The 27386-nt window shown below is 39.8% G+C and overlaps 1 protein-coding gene across 2 annotated transcripts in view; it reads right to left on the bottom strand.

The window, feature by feature from the left end:
* fto (FTO alpha-ketoglutarate dependent dioxygenase) overlaps positions 1–26038 on the bottom strand; it is a 165758-nt gene extending 139720 nt beyond the window's left edge. For both annotated transcript variants that reach the window (XM_046840527.1, XM_046840528.1), the window contains exon 1: positions 25888–26038. In XM_046840527.1, the coding sequence (XP_046696483.1) occupies positions 25888–25929 (42 nt within the window). In that variant the 5' untranslated portion in view covers positions 25930–26038. The remainder of the gene's footprint in view (positions 1–25887) is intronic.
* Between the last annotated feature and the right edge of the window lie 1348 nt (positions 26039–27386).

Consider the following 27386-nt stretch of genomic DNA (forward strand, 5'->3'; position numbering starts at 1 on the left):
CCGCTAATCATTTTCATACCCTCTGTGAACAAAACAGGCTCTGGTTTATTTTACTGTCAGTTCTCAATCTGTTCCACAAATGTGTGAAATGTGTTAATAAATAATTCAATAGATAAATACATGGACAGGCATGTTGGGTTCATCTTTTGGCCAACAAACGCAATGACACACGTAAAGCCTGACGTGAAACCTTCTGATTGTTCCCATAACCCTTTGCGTATCTCCTGTTGGTGGAGGTATCGGGTTTTTACAGCTCCGCCTCGCCCGATCAAAGTGCTTTTCATTGGGCCCCACATTCCAGCTTGACCTGTAAATCCAATGGCAACCAGTGTAAAAATCCTGATACTCAAATAAATTTCACAAGGGCAGCACGGCCTGGGCCTCTAAACACACACACACACACACACACACTTTGTCCATGCAGGTGCACAGTTCAGGTTGAGGGAACATCACAGAAGGGTCAAGTGACCCTCATTCAGTCTGTATGAAGCACACTCTCGCCCCCTCAGTAGTCCGGTAAAACGATTACACACCCTTGCACACTTACACCAAACTTACACATGCACACACACACACACACACACACACACACACACACACACACACACACACTACTGTGATGTTTAAGGTGAAAAGAGACTCGTATATATTCCAAGACATTTACTGAGGCCCACTCTCACATTTCAGCAGCGCTAATAATGCCAACGCTCTCCAAATGACTGACTGGAATAGAGCGAGTGTGTGCACTTTTGCTCAAATGGGGCTTGACTTTTAGGGCAAAATAAAATGTTCCTTTAATAACATGAAAGCAAAGGCGAGAAAAGAAAGGTTAAGTCCTGGGTCGGAAGAAGGACTGAATGTGTGTCTCTGCGCATGCTGAGTGTGTGTGTTATCTGTGTCTTTGATGATTTTTATAAGGTTTTGTGTAGATCATGACCAGTTTATTTATTAATGCCTCACTGGAGGTTGAAGGAGGGCACTTTTTCTTATCAGAAGTCCACACTGAATTGAACCACCTGCTTTAAACACCTTCATGCGAAGGAGGAGTATGTGGGGCTCTAAGGCCTCAGCTATTCTATTTACAGCGGGATAAACAAATACATGATAGACATGATGCATCTACAAAACAAAATAACCTACACTATTCATAGGGGCAGGGAGAGAGAGAAAGAGAGAGAGAGAGAGAGGGAGAGAAAGAAAGAGTCAGACAGACAGACAGACAGGAAGAGAAAGAGACAGAGACAGAAATAGAGACAGACAGACAGACAGACAGACAGACAGACTGACAGACAGACAGACAGACAGACAGAGAGGGAGGGAGGGAGGCACAGAGAGAGAGATAGAGAGAGTCAGACAGACAGGAAGAGAAAGACACAGAGAGAGATAAAGAGAGTCAGACAGACAGGAAGAGAAAGAGACAGAGAGGAGAGTGAAAGAGGGTGAAACAGACAAACAGGCAGACAGACAGGGAGAAAGACAGACGGGGAGAGAGAGGAAAGACAGACAGACAGACAAATACAGAAAGAAAAGAGACAGATAGGCAAAGAGAAAAGTGGAACGTGCGAGAAGAAGAGAAAGAGTGATGGATAAACAGAGAGAGAAAAATTGGAGGAATTGACAGCGAGAGTAACAAAGAGAGAAATGAAGCTTACCAAGCTGAAACTCAATTGGCAAAGAGAGGGATGAATAAAAAATTTTTAAAAAGAAACAGACAGAGAGAGAGACAGAGAGACAGACAGAGAGACAGACAGAGAGACAGACAGAAGGGGAATGAGCGAAGGACAGTCAGAGAAAAGAACAGAGAAACAAAAAGAGGGAGAAATGGAGAACAAAGGCAGATGAAAGAAGATGCAGGAAGACATAAGCAGGATAAACATTTCCTCAACAATCTTAAAGCCAGTGTGTGTGTGTGTGTGTGTGTGTGTGTGTGTCCACAAGGTCAGGAAAATGTGCCCCTTGAGACTTTGTGAGGACATTCAGTTGGTCGTGATTAGATGTAGAAGTTGTAGGTATAATGGGTTGATTAGCTACAGTATTATTTTGAATGATGTCAGTGGAAGATCCTCCCATGGTCACAGACGTGTGTGTGAATTTCACTACCAAGTGCTGATGGAAAATGTGTGTTGTTTCTCTGATGTAGAAACAACACACACACACACACACACACACACACACAGCTGGGAGTAGATAGATAGCACAGTGCTTGTGCTGGGTTTGAAGAGCTGCGGCCTGTCACGCACATGTCAAATACATCAAGCTGCTCACAAATTCCAGCAAAAAAACGGAAGACAGAGCAACTTCACTGCGCAGATGGGTTTCTAAAACGCACACATACATACACACACTTTTCCACTTTTAAAGTATAGGTGTAACGCAAGTGATTGGATGGACAGATTTTCAGCTCTCGAACAGATTGCTTGAGATTCAGAAACTTTTAGAATGTATGTTTTTGGAAATCTAAACCAATTCAAATACTGCTTTTTCTTTTGCCTATTAAATCTTAAACTATTTTACTAAAGTCGAGCTGTAGTACAACAAATAGTTTTCCTTATTACGCTTCCTAAAGGTGTTCCATTAAAGGCGTGAACGTTCCACATCAAGTGCTCTAAGCAGCAGACTTATTACCAACTAAATACACTATAAAAACTATTGTTTAATATATAATAATTTTGTATGAAGTTGATTTAAATAAAAAACCTATGAAAAACAATACAAAAAAAATCACCATAAATAAATAATTGATTATTAAATTGTAATTATACATTTTTATAATGGCACAAAATGTTTAAATAAAAAAACAGCGAATTCAAATCAGAATTTGTTAATGATGATAAAGAAAAAAAAAAAGAGCATGAAACCTGCAAGTTTGTTCAAAAGGTATGTTGTGACATCATAAGATCAATATTATACATATCATGACATCATTCAGCCACATGTGAAAGTATAAGTGGGTATTGGATTCATAACGGCTCAGAGAGATAAGCAAAAGATGGCACGCTGGTGTTTGTGTGTGTGTGTAATGTAATAGAGCGTTGTGTTTGGACTGCACACTGTTGAAGCTTGTGTTTCATGGGCTGCGAAAGCTCCTGAGGTCACTCTGAATCAAACGAACTGACGAGCAGCTCACACTCTAACACGGACACCGTCATCGTCTTCAAACACACTTCCTCCTTGGCACCGGGGCGTGGAATGTGTGGTGCAGGTGTCTGGGAGGGGGGGTTGGAGGATGTGACGGAGGGCTGGAAGATCGAGGGAATGCGCTTGGTGTGGAGAGGAAAGGATGATGCGAACACCTGGGCAAACACGAGCCGAAGACAGAAACGTGTGTACCTCATGCCCAAAACTCGCGGCGTGACAGCATCGGACCGGCTCGTGAAAACGCTGCACCTAGGTGCTGGTACACACGCCTGCACAGTACACACACATGGACATGTTAAAATGGAAATATAGTCGATGTGTGAACGTCTCCAGGTAACAGCGAGGAAACCAAGGAAGTAAAAACGGCTGAGCAGCTGACAGTGATGTATCACAGATTTCATCATGGCAAACAGACAAGTCTTTATGAAGCTCCTTATTGATGACATACAACTGTTTTGTTCTTAAAAGTGCTTGAAATTCAGAGATTGGCATGTAAATGAGTTGAAGAAACATGTTCATCTTTTCAATATTGTTTCTCGGAAACGTCCACGCACGTTGTGTGATTTGAAGATAATCTGATTAGATTTTTTTTTTTTTACCTCCAGTTCGTCCACATCGCCTGGAAAAGATCCTGCCACATTTCAATTCTATAAACAAACCAGAGTGTAGATTTTTAGCATCTAAAATCACAATCATCATAAATACCACCTAATTATTAAATCACATGCTTGAGATATCATTTATGACACAATATGAATGATATTAATAGATGATATGAATCACTATAATATATATTTTCCTATATATATACAGTACAGACCAAAAGTTTGGACACACCTTCTCATTCAAAGAGTTTTCTTTATTTTCATGACTATGAAAATTGTAGAGTCACACTGAAGGCATCAAGGGCTATTTGACCAAGAAGGAGAGTGATGGGGTGCTGCGCCAGATGACCTGGCCTCCACAGTCACCGGACCTGAACCCAATCGAGATGGTTTAGTGAGCTGGACCGCAGAGTGAAGGCAAAGGGCCAACAAGTGCCAAGCATCTCTCGGGAACTCCTTCAAGACTGTTGGAAGACCATTTCAGGTGACTACCTCTTGAAGCTCATCAAGAGAATGTCAAGAGTGTGCAAAGCAGTAATCAAAGCAAAAGGTGGCTACTTTGAAGAACCTAGAATATGACATATTTCAGTTGTTTCACACTTTTTTGTTATGTATATAATTCCATATATAATTCCACGTGTTAATTCATAGTTTTGATGCCTTCAGTGTGAATCTACAATTTTTATAGTCATGAAAATAAAGAAAACTCTTTGAATGAGAAGGTGTGTCCAAACCTTTGGTCTGTACTGTATATATATATATATATATATACACAGTACAGCCAGTCTTCAGACCTAAACCCAATAGAGAATCTTTGGAGGGAGCTTAAACTCTGTGTTTCTCAGCAGCAGGCCAGAAACCTGACTGCAGTGTGTGCAAACCTGGTGAAGAACTACAGGAAATGTTTGACCTCTGTAATTGCAAACAAAGGCTACTGTACCAAATATTAACATTGACTTTCTCAGGTGTTCAGATACTTATTTGCAGCTGTATCATACAAATAAATAGTTTAAAAATCATACATTGTGATTTCTGGATTCTTTTTTTTAGATTATGTCTCTCACAGTGGACATGAACCTACGATGACAATTTCAGACCCCTCCAGGATTTCTAAGTGGGAGAACTTGCAAAATAGCAGGGTGTTTAAATACTTATTTTCCTCACTGTATATAGACACACCTCAATTTTTTATAAGCTTTTCCCTCACATATGGAACCACCTAAGCAGCGCTTAAGTTCCTATTTATGTCTAAGATATGAATACCAATGGTGTAGTTTTGCACACACACACACACACACACACACACACACACACACACACACACACACACTCAGGTGCTTCGATGATGAAAAATGGCCACAGTGTCAAGCTGGTGCCTGAGATAGTTGTTAAGCAGCGAGGGGGCTCAGTGTTCATCATTGTTCTTTTCACTCCACAGCAGGTAAGAGACAGATAGAGTTATTAATATTCACTCACATTCATCCATCTATCGCAGAAACGTGCACACAAACACAGACACACAGACACACCACACACACACTTATTTCTGGCATACAGAGACAATCCAAGTCTGACTATTAATATTAATGTCTAGCATTTTATTTACTCTCTCACACACACACACACACACACACACACACACACACACACACACACACACCAGGGCCTCTTACATACAGTATTTTTACCAAACTACACTTAACCTAAAACATACACACACACACACACACACACACACACACACACACACACACACAGATTACCTGTGTTAAACCTTGAACTCAAAGACAAAAATACACTCAAAAATGTTTTAAAATGTGTTCTATGCACACAATCAGCCCAGATGTGTGTGTGTGTGTGTGTGTGTGTGTGTGTGTGTGTGTGTGTGTGTGTTTAGGTGTGTGTGTGTCTGTCTGTGTCTGCAGGTAGTGATGACAAGCATTTCCCACTTATTTCTACCTAAAAGCAGAAAAATATGTTTCTGCAACTTCTCACCACATTGAGAAAAGCAGAGGTCAAAGTTCACCCGCCCTGCTGAGGTCACAGTAACACGGGTGATAAAACACACACTCGTTTAGTTTCAGTGCGTTGTGTTCTTACCGCAGCGTGGACGTGCAGGTGACATGTCAAAAACACACCATGAACCATTCTTGTTTTCAGAACAAACTAAAATAACAGAGATTTTAAATTCTGAAACGTACGCATTCATTTGAAAGATTATTATTCGATTCATTTTTTGTTTGTTTGTTTTTAAGTTGAAATATGAAATTACTTTAATTTTATGATGTGACAGATATATTTGAAAAGAATATTTTAAAATAAATTATAATGATCTATATCTTTTTTAAATATAAATATTTCAATAATTGAACTGATTTAATTATATCTACATAATATATATATTATTTTTTATTTTTTATTTTTGTATTTTTTCTCCCAGTTTTTTTAATATCTGTCAATAATGTATATTATATATATATACACACACACACACACACACACACACACACACACACACACACACACACACACACACACACACAGATATATCCCAATTTTCTAAATTTAACGTTATACTGCACAATAAATCAAAATAAATTTGTGTTAAAATCTTGTGTTGATGTATCATATCGCTCATCCCTGCTTATTAAACTCTAAAAGCTTCCTAACAACCTGAAATCCATTCACATTTGGAAATTTGGAAACATTAAATGAAATTGATGAGAATTTCTGATCAAGAAACAGTGGTGTAATAATACACAGCATCAGGCTCGAAAAGATGCCACAAACTGCAACTCTTTTTTCCGAGATAAAAAGCTGTTTGTCTTTTATAATCTTTTGCCTTTAGATTGTTTAGAATCGATTTTCCCTACATGCTGAGATCCAAACCCAGCTGAAGAAGAGAAGAGAAGAGAAGAAAAGAAAAGAAAAGAAAAGAAAAGAAAAGAAAAGAAAAGAAAAGAAAAGAAAAGAAAAGAAAAGAAAAGAGAAAAAAAAAGAAAAGAAAAGAAAAGTGATAGACGGAATAAGAAAGCGAAAGACAGACAGAGGGGTGTTACTGTGACGAACACTTCCACAAAGTGAAGCTGTCCTTCACTGTCCTGAGCAGCAGTCAAGGAGAAGTCACTGTCTTCTCCTACATCTCCTTCTCCACACCATCAGTCCTCCTTCCATCAATCCATCCATCCTCTTTCTCATTCTGTCCTCCTCCAAAAAAATCAATATCCTGCTGCAAAGTGCACTCAAGCCCTGGGGAAACTCCTGGCCAGGGTGGGTCATCCTCCAGGGCCTTTTAGAGGTAAAGAGTCAAGGACAGAGTCCAGCCTCAGGCCTTCTACACTACACACACCGGCTCTATATGCACACACACACACACACACACACACACACACACACACACACACACACACTCTCTCCTGCCCTCATTCAAAGGGCAGATCAATAAGCTGCTGAGGCGCTAAATTTTGCCTTGCGGGACCGTCACACTCGTTAGCTTCAGGCCAGTATCGCAGCTCGCTCTCATCACACTACACCTGCGCCATGGCCACGACAAAACATCGCTCAGCGTAAATTGCGACTGTAGATACGATCACTGATTACTAGCCATAATAACCGATTAGATAACAATATACATGTTCAACAGTACAATAATGGCAGTTTATATTTTATCTGGCTTCCTAAATCTCATCACGGCCCAATCTTGAAAGATTGAATGTAAAACAGATGCCTGGTAATTCAATTGAATTGCGTTCATATTGCATGTTTGTTGCGACTCTTCAGGACGTCTTTGCAAAAAAGATCCTCAACGTTTATATACCCCTCAGAAACCGGCTTTTGTAAAGTCACCTCATCCACTCTTTCTTTATTGTTCCAACATAATCGTGTATCTTAATTTATCGCGGACCAAAACACAGAAACTGGTAAGCGTGAGCGTGTTTGCAAACACACCTATGAAAATGCGACTATAAAAACGTGCATAATGAAAGTTGGTTAAACGGAGACTGACCTGATGGATTATTGAGAAAAAATAAAAAATAAAAAAAATCGAGGTTTGGATCCTGTATCTTTCTCTTACAAATGGATTGGTATGAAATTCAGCTGAACCATCCTAGCTTGTTACAATTCCTCTTGTAACTTTCTGTCCAATAAGAATCAACCGAGCAAGAAGGACAGGGTCGTGACCTTTTTACTGCTACACCTGCAGAGGGAGAAATGGATTTCTGGATTGAAATGTACCTGAATTTAACAAACCAAAAAAAAAAAACCTTCCAATGGCCATTTTCGAGTCAGAGAGCGATAATGTGAGAAGGAGGGAAGGAAAAAGAGGGAAAAAGGAAAGCAAGAAAAATAAGAAATTCATGATGTCCAGCTGCCACCTAGTGACAGTTCAGTAGTGGACACTGGGCCATTGGGTTTTGGCACCTTGTTTTCTAGAACGGTGAAGAAATGGTGGACGTCATCAAAATCTATAAAAATGGGTGGGATGGGGGTGGGGGGTGTGTGACATTATGATGCAAATGCAGTTTTCTTGCATGTTTATTTAGAATTTCTTTTAAGATTTGGAATCTTCATGAAAGGAGGCTAAATTCCACAATTGCTAAAGTGCAGCAATTTCAATTGGTGTCTTTTAATAATCGTTTGCAAAACAGAACTAGGATCGACAGAGTGATGAGAAAAGTAGGCAGGAGTACAAGGAGATGCGTCGGCAGGTGAAGAGGGATGTGGCGAATGCCAGGGAAAAGGCATATGAGGAGCTGTAGGAGAAGTTGGACACTAAGGGAGAAGAAAAGGATTTATACTGATTGGCCAGGCAGATGGACCGATCTGGGAAGGATGTTCTGCAAGTTAGAGCAATAAAAGATGGAGATGCATTGAATGTTTTTTGTAAGAATTTGTGGGTGCAGTTTGTGCAGTCGGTTTTATTTACTAAAAACTCACAATAAGATGAGAATTATAGTCACAAATTCTCATAATTCCATCTTTTTTGTTTTAGACATTTGCAAAAAGCATCGTCTTACGGTATATTCCTATATATGTATAGTCTTCACTATTCACTGCTGCTTTTAGCCCAAAATTCAGCACAAATCATTTTGAATGTAAGATGAACAGACCAAACTGTAACAAGATAATATAAGAGTCAGGTACTGATGAATAGTGAGGAGGCCTAGGGTGCAGTCAGTGTTCTATAGCGAGGAGGTCAGAGCTCTACAGCAGAGCAAAAGACTGATCGAGGTGCTGGCTTTGTGCACAGGAACACTATCATGCTGGCAAAGGATTGGGGTTCGTAGGTCATTTGAAGGAAAATTTTAATGCTACAACATCCAAAGACATCTTACACAACTGTGTGCCTCCAACTTTATAGTAACAGTTTAGGAAAAGGCCCACATACGGCTAGAAAATTCAGGGGACCAAATAGTTTTGGTCATATGTAGTACTCTGAAGTGGATCATTTTCTAAAAAATTCCTTTTTCTTGCACTACATCAATTCGGACTGAAGGTTCATGTCGATCCTATTTTGATAGTTCACTTACATTTCTAATGGATACGCTCTGCAAAACCAGTTCCTGTTTTGAACTGATGTTTGCGCGTAATTAAAGAGACGTTCGTCAGCCCTCGATGCGAAACCGGTGAAACGAAACGGCGTGAGCGTGAAACACGCGTGCGTATTGACATTCTCTCTTTAACAGCACCTCACGCTCGATAATAAAGACAGAGACAAGGCTACGTGTGGCGGCGTTCTCGCCTCGCTAACACCCACACGCTCGTTTGTGTACACTCAGCCATAAATCGTGGGCGGTGTGGGTGGTGTTTACTGTAGGGGTGAGAGAGAGAGAGAGAGAGAGAGAGAGAGAGAGAGAGAGAGAGAGGAGAGGAGAGAGATGGGAGTCAAAAGCCAGGGTGAAATAATGCAGGTGTCACACGGGGTCAGCCCCCCATTACGCTCTCTTCAAAAACTATTCATCTTGCGTGTAGTCAACGGCCTAGAAATAATTACTCAATCTGACCCATGTAATGCCGCATGACCAGCGGTCAAACCTGGTCAATTTGCAGCGCAGCTTGAACAGTGAGGGTGCAGGGGAGAGTTATGGCCATGTGGTGACTGAGTGCCATCATGCACACGGCCGACAAATTTCTCTCAGCCTCTATGAGTAAATGGAAAAACCCTGTTACAGATCTGGGATGGAGAACACCTAGGGGTCTGCTGATATGACGTTTTTTATATATTAGATTATGCTGATAGATTATGCTGATGTGTTTCTCTAAAACCAGAGGAAAAACTTTAACTTTTTATCGGGTAAATACGTAACATTTGTATCTATTTTTGTTACACTTGATGTTGTGGAACATCCTTATTAAATGCCACTTATAGCATATATTATCAGGTTTTTTACACTATACACTGATCAGACATAACTTTATGACCACCTGCTCAATTTTGTATTGGTCCTCCTTTTGCTGCAAAAACAGTTCTGACCCATCGAGCATTAACAGCATTAACTTCTTCAGCATCTGTTGGATCGGACCACACAGCCAGTCTTCGCTCCCTACGTGCAATAATGAGCCTTGACCGCCTGTGACCCTGTCGCCGGTTCACCACTGTTCCTTCCTTGGACCACTTTTGATAGATACTGACCACCGCAGACTGGGAACATCCCACAAGAGCTGCAGTCGTCCCAGTCGTCTAGACGTCACAATCTGGATTGGCCATTTTTCCTGCTTTTAACATGTCAACTTTGAGGAAAAAAGTTCACCTGCTGCCTTATAAATTTCTCCCACCAACTAACAGGCGTCAAGATGAAGAGATAATCAGTGTTATTCACTTCACGTTCTCTTATAGTGTTAGAACGTGTTAATGTACGGTGTGTATACACACTAAGAAAATAAATCATTTCCACGTTACTAAAGAATCAGGAAAGTCGTAAAACTCTTTCTAAAAAACTTAGTTTTAGCTTTATTTCTGAATGTTGAAAAGCTCTGACACTGGAGACTCCTTACACACAAAAAAAAAAGGTCCTCACAGAAAAGTTCAACACGTGGCACTTCATTTCACGTGTTCATACAACAACAACAACAACAACAAAAACAACAACAACAAGGAACCAATGCTTAGTCTTCTCACACTTTCTGTATAAAATACAACTAAATAACACGAGTTTTACTGATTCCAAAGTACAATATTCCATCGCTTTCCCCCTGTCGATCGTCAAAAAGCCTTCGGGCGAACGTGTCAGTCGGTGACTGCGTGTGATCCGCAAACTTGTGCGCGCTCAATTATAGTGTTTACCTTTCATTCACTGAATACATTAGCTGACTGAAGCTCGGAATAAATCAGCGACATGACAACGGAGAAGCGCCTCTCCTCCTGCCATGGCGAACCTGATTACTACGAACGACGCAAAAAAAGGAGACGATACATAAATTAATTACGGGATGAGGGGGAGAGAGAAAAGGGGGAGAAGAAATCTGTCAGAGCCCAGGCTCAGTGTGGTAATACCAGTGTAGGAACATTTAAACCCTTGAAGTTAATGATCCGCTGTGTAATTGGCAGTGGAGGCGAGAAGGATGACACAGGATCCTTCCTATTTGAGTCGATAAGACAGCACACACACACACACACACACACATAGTTTAAAAATCTGCCGTATTAATCCGTATTGTTGTGACAAAGCGGCTGAAGCACTTGCAGCACCTCCAAACAGCGATAGACTGAACACCGAGTGGCGCTTAGTGAAGAGTGTGTGACGTGTGTGTGTGTGTGTGTGTGTGTGTGTGCGCGGAACATCGGAGGGTTAGATTAGCGAGAGCCGCGTGTTCTTTCAGTCACGAGGCTGACATTGTGCTGTCAGTGTGCTTATACAGAGTCTGAAGAGAAAAGGGAAAATAAAGTGCATCACACACAAACACACAAACACACACACACACACACACACACACACACACACACACACACACACACACACACAGAAATCAGGTTCAAAACTGCATTCAAATTGTGAAATACGTGTAGACTGATTCACATATTAATGAAATGTGAGACAGGTACTATTAGCACTAGTAGTACAGTGGGAAATAATATACTGTCACTTTTATCATTAATCTTATAGTTCTGGTTTTTGTTTTTGCTTAATTTATTCAAATATTTTTTAAATATATCAATCGATTCATTAAAAAATGTACACATGAAACTTACATCAATACAACAACAAAAAAATGAATCATTAGCTTTTATCAAAACGTCTGTATTTTGTCTAGTGCCCCATTTTTTTTAAATGCTAACACTGGCTATTAGTGCAAATGCATTTAGTTTTTTCCAGTGTGTAATTTGTTCTCATTACAGATGGTAAGTTCATCTCTAAAAGATTCGAAACCAAGAAATGAAACCGAATCTGACCAACGGAAACTGAGTGCAGCAAATATAATAACTGCACTTCGATCGCACTCGTTCGCAGTGTTGCATTCGGGCTGCTGTAAATCACTCAGCGCAATAATGAATCCGCATTCACGGCTTCCTGCGCTTCACACGTAAAGAATTCACATTATTGTGATCATTTATGGCTTTGCAGCTTGCACCATTTTTTCTGGAGGTTGTCGCAAAAATGCTTTCCCGTGTGAATTTTATATTATATTTCCTCATATGGGCAAATTGATGAGAAGCAAATAAAATAAAAAATAGAAATACATCAAGATACAAGCAAACCAATGTACATATTGTGCATAAAATACAGCTACTGATTCCAGAAATGCATGCTGGGTATATTCTCTAGTATTATAGCCGTCTCACTATCAGGCGATTTTGCACACACACACACACACACACACACACACACACACACACACACACACACACACAGAGCTCTTGACCTACCGACCCCACCAGATCTCATTCAAATCTACACCGAAGACTATGACCAGAGACAGGCGGATTGGAAGGGTGCACTTTTTTATGCAGGTCTGATCATGTGGATGACAGCAGCTTTAGATAAACTTATGGCTGGTTGAACAGAAGAGAAGAGAAAGAAAAGTCTGTGAGACAGAGTGTCTAAGAGAACACTTAAATCAGCCTGCTTTTGACAGAGGAACCATGACAAGCACTCCAACAACAACCTGTCGTCATTCAGAAAAGTGTGTGTGTGTGTGTGTGTGTGTGTGTGTGTGTGTGTGTGTGTGTGTGTGTGTGTGTTAATGGTTAAAGGTTAAGTGAAGAGGAGACAGTATTGAGAGGCAAGTGTTATGCACCACTGACCACTCAAGTGCCACTCTTTCTTTCCTTCTTCCTCTTTCTCTCTTTTTGCACAAATAAAAAGCACACCACTGCGAACACCTCTTTTCTGACAGATCGCCCGTCAAACTGTCGGCGTGCCGATCCTACTCTTAAAACGCATGAGCCAAAGTTGTGCTGATAAGCAAACAAGGAGATTTCATTCTAATATGAACTGACAGACGTGTACACACCCTCTTCCAATTAATACGTCAAATATTGTGCTAAATATTCAAATCCTGGTCAACTTTGTAGGACACTCGAGCTCTTCCACGTTGGCAATGTCTTCACAGAGCTGGCTTTGGAACAGGTTTGGGCTTCTTAGTTCCAGTGAAGAGAAATTGTAATTCTATAAACGTATGAAGACATTGGTACTGAAAGTAAAATTTCGAGAAAGGAATACACATGGGTGCAATGGTTAAGCTTCCGCAGATTTTTAGCCGTACGCTGTACGTGTGGTGGTGAAAAACTATTTACGTGATCTCTATTTCTTGTGTCCTTTCCAACTTTTATAGCTGGCGTTGTTGTCTGTGCAGTATATTTCAGCGACAGGTTACCGGGAGGCAACAATAACCACCATCCGTCTCAATAAAAGCCGCATCTATCATAAACAACAGGAAGCTACTCCATTTACTCCATTAGCTGCCATAAAACAAGTCTATAAAGCAGACTTGGCCTGTTCCTCTGTCTAATGCTCACAGGTGGATCGTGGCCTGCTCAGGATTTCCTAGCTGGCATGAGCTCTAAACTGCGCTCCTCTGTAGCTGGCATGTTCTTGCATTCTCTTATATCCGGCAGGGGGTATGACGTGGTACTGCCCCGTCTCCTGCCTGAGGCTCCGACCCACACGCCAGGTACTTACAGTCACTTTCATTCCCTTCCCATTTATAGAAACGAACTTATGATGTACAAATTAACAGTTAGCATTTACAGCACCTTGTGAAAAAGGCCTCCTGTAGCTGGAGCCAGCAAGGGCTTTCGGTCCAGCGATGGGAAGCAGATGTCAGGCAAAAGCCCCGCCGTTTCCCTTTACAAGAAAAGGTGAGCTGTTACAGAGGAAAATAAATTCGCAAATAAACAGCCAAGAGTGGGGCCTTGATGTGTGCCAGAGCAGGTGGGGGAAAAAAAAAATACTACAAAGAACTGCATGAGAGGCTCTGTGAAATATTTATACTCGCTTTTACAGCAGCGGTATTGAATTCTCAATTCTGATTCGTCAGAAGTTGTTGATTAGTTTTCAAATAAAATAAAAGCAACTTTAGCTGTTGATCAAAGGGAAATTCGCTGGTTAAAACTCTGGACTTTCAACACGAATGTTGTGAGTTTAAAACCCAGCACCACTAAAGCTGCTACAGCTGGGCCCTTGAGCAAGGCCCCAAACCTGAGTGAAGTGAGAAAGCTGGAAGCCTCTCTGGATGACGGGTCGTTCATACGCCATAAAATGTAAAGGACATAGCGAGGTCATTGCTTCATAAAATAACAATGTGATGTGTTTGGCAAGCAAATTCTAAACTATTTGACTATCAGATCACTTTTAACAGTGAGAGTTGTTCCAAAGCAGCTTGACAGAAATTAAGAGCTTATAAAATTAAGGTTTTTATGTTAGTGCCGAAATGATCTTTACGGACAAAAACCTTTTCTATACTTTTTCAGTGTACTTTATAGTACGTTTTCCGTCAAAAGAGTTCTTCTTTTGTTTTGAAGACCTCATGAAGAACCTATTGTCAAATAGTCATCATCTCCAAACTGATAACAGGAACTTGCTTTGAATAAGTTACCCAACTTTAAACGTGACTATAAACAGGCAAACAGTGCAGATGCATTTGCAAGGCTTTGTGAACGATGCTGCTGTAGCAGAAGTGGAATAAAGCACTTTGAAAAAGAATTCATTTGTGTTAGAAACACAATCACTGCGTCACTGCAGAATATTATTTTGTACTGAAAGCACTGCTGTTAGAAACAAAAGCCGTACCAAAGGTCAGAAATGCTAAAGTGAGAGTGAAATATAAGTGATATATTAGAGAAATTGATTATTGTGTAAAAGAAGATGAGTCCAACTCAAACACATAAAATGCACACACACACACACACACACACACACACACACACACACACACACACACACACACTAATACACACCCAGCAGATAAACCATCCATGTCTAGGGTACTGGATCAATCCTGTGTGTATTCACTAGTCCTCTGGGATGCTCCTATGCTTACTGAGAGTATTGATTATTGACTGTATATTAACACCGATCACGACAATGCTGACAGATGAACTCTAGTTGGACAGGGCAGTGAGGACAGTAACTCACTAAGGTTGACATGTTTCATGTAGCTCTCTGTATTTTCACTTATATTTAACAAAGTGCCCCCTGTGCACGTGCACACAGTCTGTCTGAACAAAAAATAAAAACGAATTAACTGCGTGTTAAGAACTGGAGTAGGGTATGTAATTATTAAATCTCCAAAAATACATCTTGGTAACACATGCTGCAAGTTTGGGAATAATCGAGAGAGAGAGAGAGAGAGAGAGAGAGAGAGAGAGAGAGAGAGAGAGAGAAAAGCATCCTCAAACTGATTTAATAGATAAATAAATACACACTACGACTAGGCAATATTACGATATAACATCGATTTTTTTGGGTTGTTTGTTTTTTTGTTTTGTTTTTTTAATAGGATAAAAAAGGCAGTGTGGAACATGTTTATAACTTTTCTAAACTTAACCTTTTCTCAATTCAATTTCAATCAAATAAGCATACAAATACACATTAGGGCTACAAAATTATTTAGCGCAAATCATAATATTTGAATACAAATTACAAGTTCTAATAATCTGTGACTATACATTTGTTTGAACTATCATTGTAAAAATTGTCATTGTCAAAATAACATTGTATAAGAACGTTTTATAACATCTTTTCAAAATTAATATTTAATTAAATACACATTTGTACTGACTATTCTATTATATTAAATAATATTATATTTTATTATATTATATTATATTATATTATATTAGATTAGATTAGATTAGATTAGATTAGATTAGATTAGATTAGATTAGATTAGATTTTTCCACTATTGCTTTTTTTTTTAATAAAAAAAAGCAGCTGATATCATGACCGGACTGAAAATTCACCTTTTCATAAACCTTAAAAACAACTGTTCCAATCACATATTTCTTTTTAGCAAAGATTTTGTTTTGTTGGCAGTTTATTACCAAACCCATATATCGTGATGCATAACATTTTCCATGATATCATGATAATCGAATGATATCTATCACCCAATCCTTAAATGTATACAAAGTTTAAAAGGGTTTCACTAATTAAGGGAAATGTTAAGGAACCCTGTCTGATGTGGTAACCCTCTGTTTTATGGTCCTCCAGAAAACTTCTTCAAGATGTAAAAGCCAAAAAAAAAAACCATCAATGCATCTAAATATAACATTTCACCCCATAGGAGTGCACATGCTCTCTCATTCTAATGACAGGTGCCAATAATTTTAAATAGAATACAACGCCATCGGAAACACTTCTGAATGTTTTCGTTTCCTCTCTTCGCTCTGTTGTTAGGACGTTGAGTAAACCTGGTGCTCGGGAAAAGCGAAGCGCGGAAGGAAAACAGCTTTAAACCTGGAACTGTGTTTGTGTGATCGGCTACTCACTAGGCGCGTGTATGAGCGTGGCACTTAGCTAAGAGAATAAAATATCACTGTCATTATGTTAGCTCCTTCAGCAATATCCATATTTCCGAAGGACCATGAATAATAAAAGATATGGGTCTGAATTTTAAAGACTTGTACATAAGTCATGGTAGAGGTTTGATCCCCCGCAGTGTATAGAAGCCTCGCGACAGACAAATCAAGCTAAGTCCACATAAGGGATCAATGCGAGCACCACAGGCCCCGGGGTCGCCCTATATTACACCACAAACTTCATATTCACTCATTGATTTGCTTTTCCAAATAGTATATCACTAAACTCCGATGGGATCCAAGACAGAAGCGGAGGCCAGGGTCAAGCATAGCACACACTAAAACACACACACACACACACACACACACACATATATATATATATATATATATATATATATATATACACGCACGTTAGCCGAATATTGATGGCCAAGCAGAAAGAAATGACTAAATATCCAGATCAATAACTAGTTACCACCACGACAGGCAGCGAGATGGAGATATATAAATATACATCTTTATGGCTACGGGAGCATTCATAATGAGAGGCTTGAATGAGTGCTCCCCTTAAGGTAAAGCGTTTGATTAGCGCCAGAGCAGAGGTTAGCGCTGGATGTGCTGATACAGAGGGGAGGAAATATTGGAGAACACTAATTGCAAAAGTTTGCACTGAGCAATCAGGGCGGCATGGAGGACTGCTGCACCCAAGTGAGAGCTCTTCCAGTCGTGTTAATCGAACTTTAATCCGTTAAGGGATGCCACTCTGAACTTCCCAGGATGACACGCTAAAGGCTAAACATGGTGCAGAAGCTCCAGCAGTATTCCTATGCAAAAAATAATAGCAAGTCACCGAAAACACACATTTGAAGCCTGCTCCGTTACGAGGCATTATAGCTTTTCACTAAGTCGGCGGATTGCATCATAGACTCTATAGTCAAAAGTATTGGGACAACTGACTTTTTCCAGACATGGGTTGTAATTTAGAGGCACGCTGCATTTGAATGTAGTAGAATTACACTTTCTCTTGAACTTTAACTAAGAGACCCAGCATGACAATGTTGCTTCTGGAAGATACGGTTTCCATGATTTGGAGTAGAAGATCTTTAAGTGGCCTGTTAAAGAGCTCTGATCTCAATCCTATTGAACACTTTTGGAGTAAATTGGAACTCTGACTGCACCCCAGGCCTCCTACACCCTCCCCAGTTCCTGACTTTACTAACACCCTTGTGGCTGAATGAGCACAGATCTCTACAAGAACACTCAAAAATCTCGTGAAACATCCTTTCCCGGAAGAGTGGAGGTTATTAGAACAGCAAAAGGAGACGAATTTAAAAGAGGATCTCACATATGACACATACGGTCAGATGTCCACAAACTACATATAGTGTTGCCTGAAGTAACATTATGGGAATTTGGGTATTTACGGAAAGTATCTATGGAAAACAAGCTGAACAATCATCCATTGCTTGTTCCTAAGTATGTCCTGTAGCTTCAAAACAAATAAAACAAACACTTATTTGCTACATTTATAAAAAGGAATTTTCTACCACATATTTTATTGAAGTTGTTTGTAATGGTGCCTTGAACCTAGAAATCATTCGAGTTAAGAGATTTTGTGAATTCCTGTAGCAATACACACGTCCAATTTCCTACAGAAACACACAAAAAAGGGACGTCGTGCAATAACATCTTAAATTGTGGCTATACGGAATTTGACTATACAGAAAGTTACTATGTTTGGTCATTACACTCCTATTACAAAACAGCACGGCGTAATTGCACATGTCAGAAAAGCCAAACAAAGAGCTGGTACGCAGTCAGCTGAGCCTGTCCTTATTTACAGCACAAGGTCATTAGTGAAGACAGCAGCTCCTCATTACTTCAGCTCAAACACTGACCAGCCATAAAAAGCCAGGAGACCAGATAATTCCTTAGTCCTTAATTAAACAAACCATACTGCTTTTACTTAATCACTGTGTACTATTATCCTTCGGAGACTTGCTGCTCTTTAAAATCAAAGTCAGCGCTGAGTGTTTTTAATCACGGATCCCCATTACCTTATTCTATTCCCAACGTAAAACCATCCTAAACATGCTTTACCGATTGCACTTCAGCCTTAATCATTTCCTATGCTTTATCCATTTCAATGATTTATTTATTTCAAATGGCATTAAATACAACCCACCTTTTCATTTCTGTTTGTTTTTTAGATCTTTATATCTATACACTTAATCATGCTCGACTGCACTTTTCCCTTTCTTTCAAAAATAAAACCATCCCAACGTTCCCGCTCCAGCCCTAAATCAGAGTGGACCAGGGAATGGGTTAGCAGGAGAGGGAACAGACAGAGGCCCCATGTGGTAAAGGCCACGGTGAGCTGTAGCTTTCGGCAACGCTGACAGGATTGACATGTCATTGTGGCAGCAGGTAATGTGTGTGTGGATTAGCGGTATGATGGCCTGATCAATACTTGCTGCTGCGGCCATTAGGAATGCAGCAGGAAGTCCCCCCTCTGCTCTGCGGTAATAAAGCACGAGTGTCGAGCTGCTACTTCATTTGCTACCTCCATTAGTGTAATGGTATCATTATCAGCTGGGGCAGTATTTTTCTAACCCTGCTCCACCACCTTGTTTCCCCTCTCCTTTCTCACTCTTTATGGACAGGCCGCCTGATGAAATCTGGAGGTTTACGGAGCATTACCACCCTTGATCCTTCTTCGTCTCTCCTTTTTGTCATTTTCCAATGTAGAAGTGTCTGCCTGCACGTAGTTGGTTTTTATGTATTCCTGAGTGTGCTTTACGCCAACAGCATGCACTATTTCTCTATTATAGAGTCATTAATAGGGGCCGGCCACGTGCCGGGTAATGGAGGGAGGGAGAGGCGGAGAAAGCTGCTGATTAGGCCGAAAGTGACACCGCTCCACGCTAAAACATCGGCTCCGACACGACAGCGCCTGGACGCAAGGGCCCGTAAATCGTTAGCTTTACACTAATTTACAGGAAGCCATTTTAGCAGGGAGGGGAATCGATTAACCGAGACGGGCTGTGTGGTCACATAATCAGCCTGTAGCCGGGGCTAGTTGTTAATTTAACAGAATTGCCAAGGGGAACACAAACCATTTTAATGAGTGTTTAGGAATTAAATAGCCTAAACGGCTTGCTCCGGCAAACACACGAGCCTAGAAAGCCAATGAGCCAAAGCCAGTTCGACTGATAGGAGAAGAGGGGGATGAAATTAAAAAAAAAGGGGGAAAAAAATAAATAAATAAAGCTCCGGAACATCTGGCAACCCTCTGCTGTCATTACTTATAGTCCAGTCAGGTGAAAAACTCCTTTATCTTTCCTTCCTCAACCTTCTTTTTTGTGTCAAAAGCACATTTCATCACAGGACAAGGTTATCCTGTCAACAAAGCATCAAATGGAGTAGTGGATCCTTCACCGGTTACATGCGCTATGATACAGTGTGTGTGTTTTCCACATGGTTAAGAAATCGAAACCACTGTTTTAATGCAAAAAACACATCCACGGCCCTGTCTGTACATGGAACAGCGTGTCCAATAAAGCGGTATTTATAGTAATCTACTTTAATTGAGCCTCAGCAGGCAGCCGGCTTTGTAGAAGTCAAAACCGGTCGCTTTGTCCGGCGCTTTTTAGATCAAATAATAACGCTGACTGGATTTCTATGGGTAAAGGGCCGTGTAAGGGCACTTCTTAAGCGATGAAGTCATCCGTTAATAGTCTATTAGCCAACAACATGCCGTTTTTATGGTACAGGATGATAATTAGAACAGGCTTTTCATCATGCACGTGCGCCACATATGTGTAGGAAATCCCTGCAAAGCTGAACCGAGGACAAGGCGTTTTTAGAAGGAAGGGGGAAAAAAAGCTTTAAAAGACAAATCGTTCACAGTCTCTTCTGAGACATGCGAAAGGACACGCCAGGTTACGTCCAAGTGGCTGAGCAATAACAGCAAACATGTCTTCGTTTAAGACTACAGCCTGTGTCCACACTTATTACTTATTATGATAAAGTAGAGCAGTTTTTCCCTGTAACAAGCTGCAGGCAGAAAACCCAGTCCTCTGATTTGACTATTCTGTGGTTTTTCAGCCATTTGGACATGGAGTCATGGAGTTTTTTTCCCTTTCCTTACGTCTTTTGTTCGTCAGGAGAAAGAAAAGGAAAAAGAGGGTATTTGTTCTTAAGAGAAAGAGCAGAAAGGTGATCGAGCGAGAAAGAATTGACAAGGATCTGCATGGATCTGATTATCTGATCTCTGTGGGGGTTTTCTTTCACGTCCTTCGTTCTGTAACTTCACTGCGATCAGAACTGACACCTTGCTCTCAACTCTTTACTTCTGCTCTCAACTCTTCACCCAGGAACTTTGAAATTTCATGCTGTACGGCAAACGTTACCACATAACGCTTCAGGATGAATAATCAGATTAAGTTCTGGTGCTCATATAAGACCACTGTGCTCAAATTGAATTTCTAGGTCAATATTAAAATATATTTCTATAAAACTTGTACATTCTCAATTCAGTCCTATCTATTTAAAATATACCTTCATTTGTCCCACAGTGGGGGGATTTCTGAACTCTTACTCCACCTAGAGATGTAAAAACAGTCATATTTAAGCAGGGAAAAAAGAATGAAAAAAGGAAACCCTTATACTTAATACAGCTTTTTTTTATGCCTTCTAGTCACATAAACAAGCAGGTTACCTTCAAAAAACTTCAAAATTCTCAATGGTATCAGGACATGACAATGGCAACATTAATATTATTATTATTAAATTAACATCAGTCCATTTTTCATACCAATGAAAGAAACAAGCAGGTCCACAGGCACAATAAACTTCTTCATAAAAGAACATAAAAATGCTAATTAAAAGGAATATACTACTTCATATCTATGACTTCAATCTCACACCCCTTAAAAAGAACATGGTAAGAAAAAAAAAAATCAAGCAAAGGGGGGAAAAAAATATTACAACGAGGTGGAGCTCGATTAGAGGCCTGGACTGACAATGACATCAACAACAAATGTTACATGTTTTTGTCCATGCTGTCAACATGGCTTTCTGACAGACTGCATATGAGCAAAGTGTGATGGAGCGGCGTGATTGAGCTGAAAAACATGCTGCAAATACGACACGTTTAATAAAGGCTTTTTGCCAATTTTACAAATACAATTTTAAAAGTACATAATCCTAACTTTAATGCTTGTATGCAATCAGTATATATATATATATATATATATATATATATATATATATATATATATATATATAGTCCCCAATTTGCAAATATATCTCTTAGAATTATTTTTAAAAAGCACCAAAAAAATCTAAGACATTAAAATACGTTTATAATCAAGAGTCTCGACTGCAATTAAGATGCGCTGATCCAATACAAACTTGATCAATAACTTGTATCAGATTTAGGAAACTGTCTGACTGGTTTCACTGATTTTTTTATTATTGTGCTTTAGCGTTTTTCATTGTCAGATACTTAACTGTTTGGCATTCCCTATGTAAGAGCAGGATTTCAATTATTTAGCAAATGTTAATGATCATAAAGTCCTTATTCCCAGTTCCATGCATTTGATTTAATACTACGTTTATCCGATTTGTTTGGAAGAGCAGACAACTTACTGTTCTATTTAGCTCTACAGAGATCTTACTGCCCCCAGTGGTCAATAATAAGAACTGCAGAAATCTATCAGGTAGAAATCACCCTGTCTCATGTTCAAGTTAAAAGTAGCAAACAGAACAGATTAAGCTAGTCTAGGAATACTGTGACGTCATTAAGATCTTGCACAGGTAATGATTATGTCACACAGCCAGAACAATTAGACCACTGGACTTATATTGTGTAGGTTCCCTTATGCTGTCACAACTACACCTATTGGGGCAAGACCTCTGTAGGTATGCTCATTTTTCATATTCCTTAAACCTAAACAATGTTTGCTATGTGGCAGAGTGCACTGTCCTTCTAAATGAGGCCCCTGCCATTAGAGAATACTGTTGTCGTTAAGGGGTAAACATGTTCAGCAGCAAAGTACGGGTAGAGGGGTATGTCACAATTATCAATCCATATAACCATCACTGGTTCACCTGTTGTCCTTTAATGGACTACCTTTGGTAGTTTCAAACCACTGCATACAATTTGCTTTAGAGTTGCTCTGACTCAGTTAGATAGGCATAAGAATTTGGTTAAAGTCTCAGATCTTTACCCATTTTAATGCTTCCAAAGCATTCATTTAGGAGCTGACTGTTCAATTGCTGCCTAATATATTCCACCCCTTGACAGGTGCCACGGTAACAAGATAATCAAGTGTTATATACTTCATCTGTCAGTAGTTTTAATGTTACGGCTGATCGGAGTATACGGCATAGATTGTGACAGGAAAGGTGGAATACGGGGGCAAATAAGGTCCATGCAACAGAAAAGGATGTGATTATGGAGGCGTGGAAGAGGATCCCAGCAACAACCTGTGCAGCTGTGGTGAATTTCATGCCCAGGAAGATTAAAGCAGTGCCAGATAACAATGGTGCTCACACACATTGTTCACTTTAGACACAGTTCACATGTTCACTAAGGGTGTACTTACTTTTGTTGCCAGTTATTTCAATAAACTCACGGTTTAATAAAATACTCAAAACTCATGGTTCGGTACGTTCCTCGGTTTTTCAATCACGTTTCGGTTCAATTTCGTTACGGTCAGGAGGAAGAAATGCAAAACATAAAACTGCTCGTCATTTCTTCATCAATGTGGTTTATTATTATTAAGATTTGTGAGCAACAGTTTACAATTTGAAACCAATTTTAAATAAAATGCCTGCTTCGTTGAATAATATATGAAAAAAATATTATACAAATAAAATTAAATCAAATTAATGCAACACACTTTTTTATTAAATTGATTAAATTTAGTATTCAAATAATTTGGCCCAAATTAAATGGAAAATTTTTATTTAATATTTTACATTTATTACACTACATTTGGGTAACACAGATGTGTACGTGTTTAATATTTAATTTTCAAAAAATAAGATCTGCTTAACTGTTCCTCTTAATTCAGCATACTAACATATGTTCCATCTTTATTCATTCACTCCCTCGATATGTGGAAGTGTCAGGATTTTCTGAGAGAAATTCTTAAAGCTGGACATCAATAGTGCTAGCATTAGCAGCTAGCCACTTCCTGGTTAGCAGCTAACATCAGCACTATGGATTCTTTAGCGTTTTCATGCATACGCAAAACAAATCTTATTTCCAGTACAGAGTGAGTAACCACAGTGACACTGCGCTAACTCTAGATTCTTTTTTATATACCCCTGGCAGTGTTGTGTAGGTTTTCAAGTCTAATAATCGCAATAATAATAATAATAATAATAATAATAATAATAATAATAATAATAATAATGCGCTCAAAGTGCGAGGCAGAAACTAAACAAACTTGAAGTTCATCACTTAATATATTCCTGAGGGAACTCAGATTTTAACCATGTTCCACACGGAAAAAGTATACATGTGTAAAGAGAGAGAGAGAGAGAGAGAGAGAGACAGAGAGAGACAGAGAGAGAGAGAGAAAGAGAAAGAGAGAGAGAGACATAAAGAAAGAGTAAGAGAGAGAGAGAGAGACAGAGAGAGAGAGAGAGAAGAGAGAGACAAAGAGAGAGTAAGAGAGAGACAGCCATAAAGAGAGAGAGAGTGTAAGAGAGAAAGACAGAGACAGACAGACAAACAGAGAGAGTAAAAAGAGAGAGAGACAAAGAGAGAGAGAGAGACAGAGAGAGAGAGATTTGCAGTCCATTGGCTCTGTATGTTTACTCTGCACAATGACTTTAATCTAATATAATCGGACAGGGTGCAGGACAGGGCAGGGTGCAGGACAGGACGGGGTGCAGGACGGGGTGCAGGACGGGGTGCAGGACGGGGTGCAGGACGGGGTGCAGGACGCGGTGCAGGATGGGGTGCAGGACAGGACAGGGTGCAGGACAGGGTGCAGGACAGGGGTTGTTTGCAGTTGTTCTGCAATGAGTGTGTGAAGATTTTGTTATGATGTTATGCCACAACACGAGTCGGACTCCTGTTTACTCTCCTGCTGCTTTTGAAAAACACACAGTGATCCATGTGAAATACTCAGAATGCAGAATGATGTGCTGATTGTTTATTTTACATCCGGGTCGTTTAAGAGCAACATGAAGCTGAATAACTCCAAACAGAAGATGGCAATAAATTAAGCATAATATTTAATATTTCACATTATGAGCAAAAACAATTGTAAACACTTATTTCATCAGTTGTTGTTCATTGTTCAAAAACTAATCAACAGAAGGCACACGGACCCGAAGTCTCGCTAATAAATAACTGGGGGCAAGTGAGGGACATGTTTTGTTTTCTTCGCCCAGAAATCACACAGCAAATTATTTTCTTATTGGTTTTACACATTTGGTGATGCAATGACAAGATGATGATCTGTTCAGTGACAGTTTTTCAAAAAGGATCAATAATTCAGTACTTCATGGATTTCTGACAAAACCTGATTGATATTAAGTGTAGAATAAAGAGGGATAACCGGATCAGTGGGAATAATGTAAAATAAATGGTAATAATGGCAACTGGAATGAAATCATTAAAGTCTTTTTGAAACAAAAATGGTAGATTACATGAAGACTTTTCTCCCTTCAGATTGCGTTTTAAAGGGTTGCTGCAGATATCTAGAGGGATGGATGTTACTGTTTAGTGCTGGATGAAAGAAAGAGCAATTTTATCTTCTGTTTTCATTCATTGTCACGATTATTTCTCTACGATCTCTCATCTCTCAACAGTCCATTCGCAGCTGTTTGCCAAACTATACTGAACAACCAAACAACACAAAGATATTGTACAGGGCGATCTTGCATGAATGTTCTTTTTCTAGCTTTTCACTATTCAAAGGTTGGAAGATCTAATAATAACAAATAAACCAAATAAAATAAAACATGGAAAACGTCAGTAAGGGGAGACGCGCAGGCTTGGAAAAGCTCCTGCATACAGAGAAGCTGAGCATGCAACTGCATCGTGGACGCGCGCGCACACACGCACACACACAAACCGACCCATACACACTCCTCAGCATCTCTGCAAGTGTGTGCGTGCTGTCGGATTAACTGAGAGAAAAGTACAAGCGATACCTTTCTCCTCTTTTCCCTCTCACTGTCATCCGATCTCTTCATGTTCCTGGAGCACTGTTTACACTGCCTCGAGTTCGCCACGGCGTCGGCGCGGGACTTGTAGTTCGCATCTACTTCCGCGATCCTATTAAAGTCCGCATTTTTGCAATAATTAAACTATATAACTACGGGCATATTTTTTACTATTGATGCGAAATGCACAATTGTGGTGTTGCATAGTTGTTTGTTTGCCTCCCACGTCGTAGAAATTCACACAGATTCCGACCGCGTACTGCATTTCCCAGGTGTCTTGCGGCACCAAGACGTCACGCTCAGATTTTTTAAACCGGAAGCCGGAAGTATGCCCGTTCTTCACGCTTTGCGAAGTGTAGACGTTATGAAAGTGATATGAAAGTGTGAATGTCGTGTTTGAATAAAATTAAATAAAGTGTAATTGAATTCAAATAAAATTAAATAAAATGGTTTCATCTGAACATCTCGGTATAAATATGAAAAATAAAGTCTGTATGTGTTGATTGTGTGCTCTTTTATTATTAATTTTAATATATTTTTTTTTGTACTAAAAAATCCATTATTCTTTAGTAAGTCCTTTATCCTGCTAAAGATGGCAGTGGATCCGGAGCCTATCCGGGAATCTGGGCGGATTGAACGCCAGTCAATTGCTGGATATCACACACACAATAATTCACACCTAGGGCAATTTATCATTGTGAATTCACCTGCCAGCAAGTTTTTGGAAATTCAGAGAACAATGCCCAGAAAAAGCAAACCAAGACAGTAAACTGAGCTCAGGATCAAACCCGGTAATCTTGACCCTGGAGCTGTGACCTGGCATCATCGCTGAATGCTGCCTCTGCTAAGTCATGCCACCCTGCGACAAACAAAGTCATATTATACAAATACTTCAAATCGTACGTTACATGATATGCACACACGTCATTTTACTTTAGCTTCAGTAGGTTTCAAATCAGAAGCAGGACTTTGCAGCTCGTATAAAATTCAATCATTCTTTGAACATATTCCAGCAATGAGTCTTGCCAAGTCTCTTTCAACTCTTCGCAGATCGCAGCCAGGTGCTTCACAGCCAGAAACTCCACGAAGAATTGCTGTGTGCATTTTTCCACACACAACACTTTAAACTGTGAAAAAATATGTAGGAACATTTCTGTATGTATCAAATGAGCACACATTGTGTGTGTATATATGTGTGGGGTGGGGGGGTTGGAAGGACAGCAGATACCTCATAATCTTTTTTTCTGAGTGTTGAAAAGTGCTCAGGCAGTTATTCGTTTCAGCTGAAGACAAAAAAAGCACGTCTGCGAAAGACATAAGCCGTGGCCCCCTTCTGTGCTGAAGGTTTGAAAACACCTGTTACATATTACCATTACAGGCTTTGATCAGTGTCTTCATTAGACCTCTTTGTAATCTCTTTTCTTTTATGGCACGCTTGACCAAGGCCAGGCGGGTATGGTGATTTAACACATGTGTTCCTTTCACCT

The sequence above is a fragment of the Silurus meridionalis genome, chromosome 26, assembly GCF_014805685.1.
Source record: "Silurus meridionalis isolate SWU-2019-XX chromosome 26, ASM1480568v1, whole genome shotgun sequence".
Lineage (NCBI taxonomy): Eukaryota > Metazoa > Chordata > Actinopteri > Siluriformes > Siluridae > Silurus > Silurus meridionalis.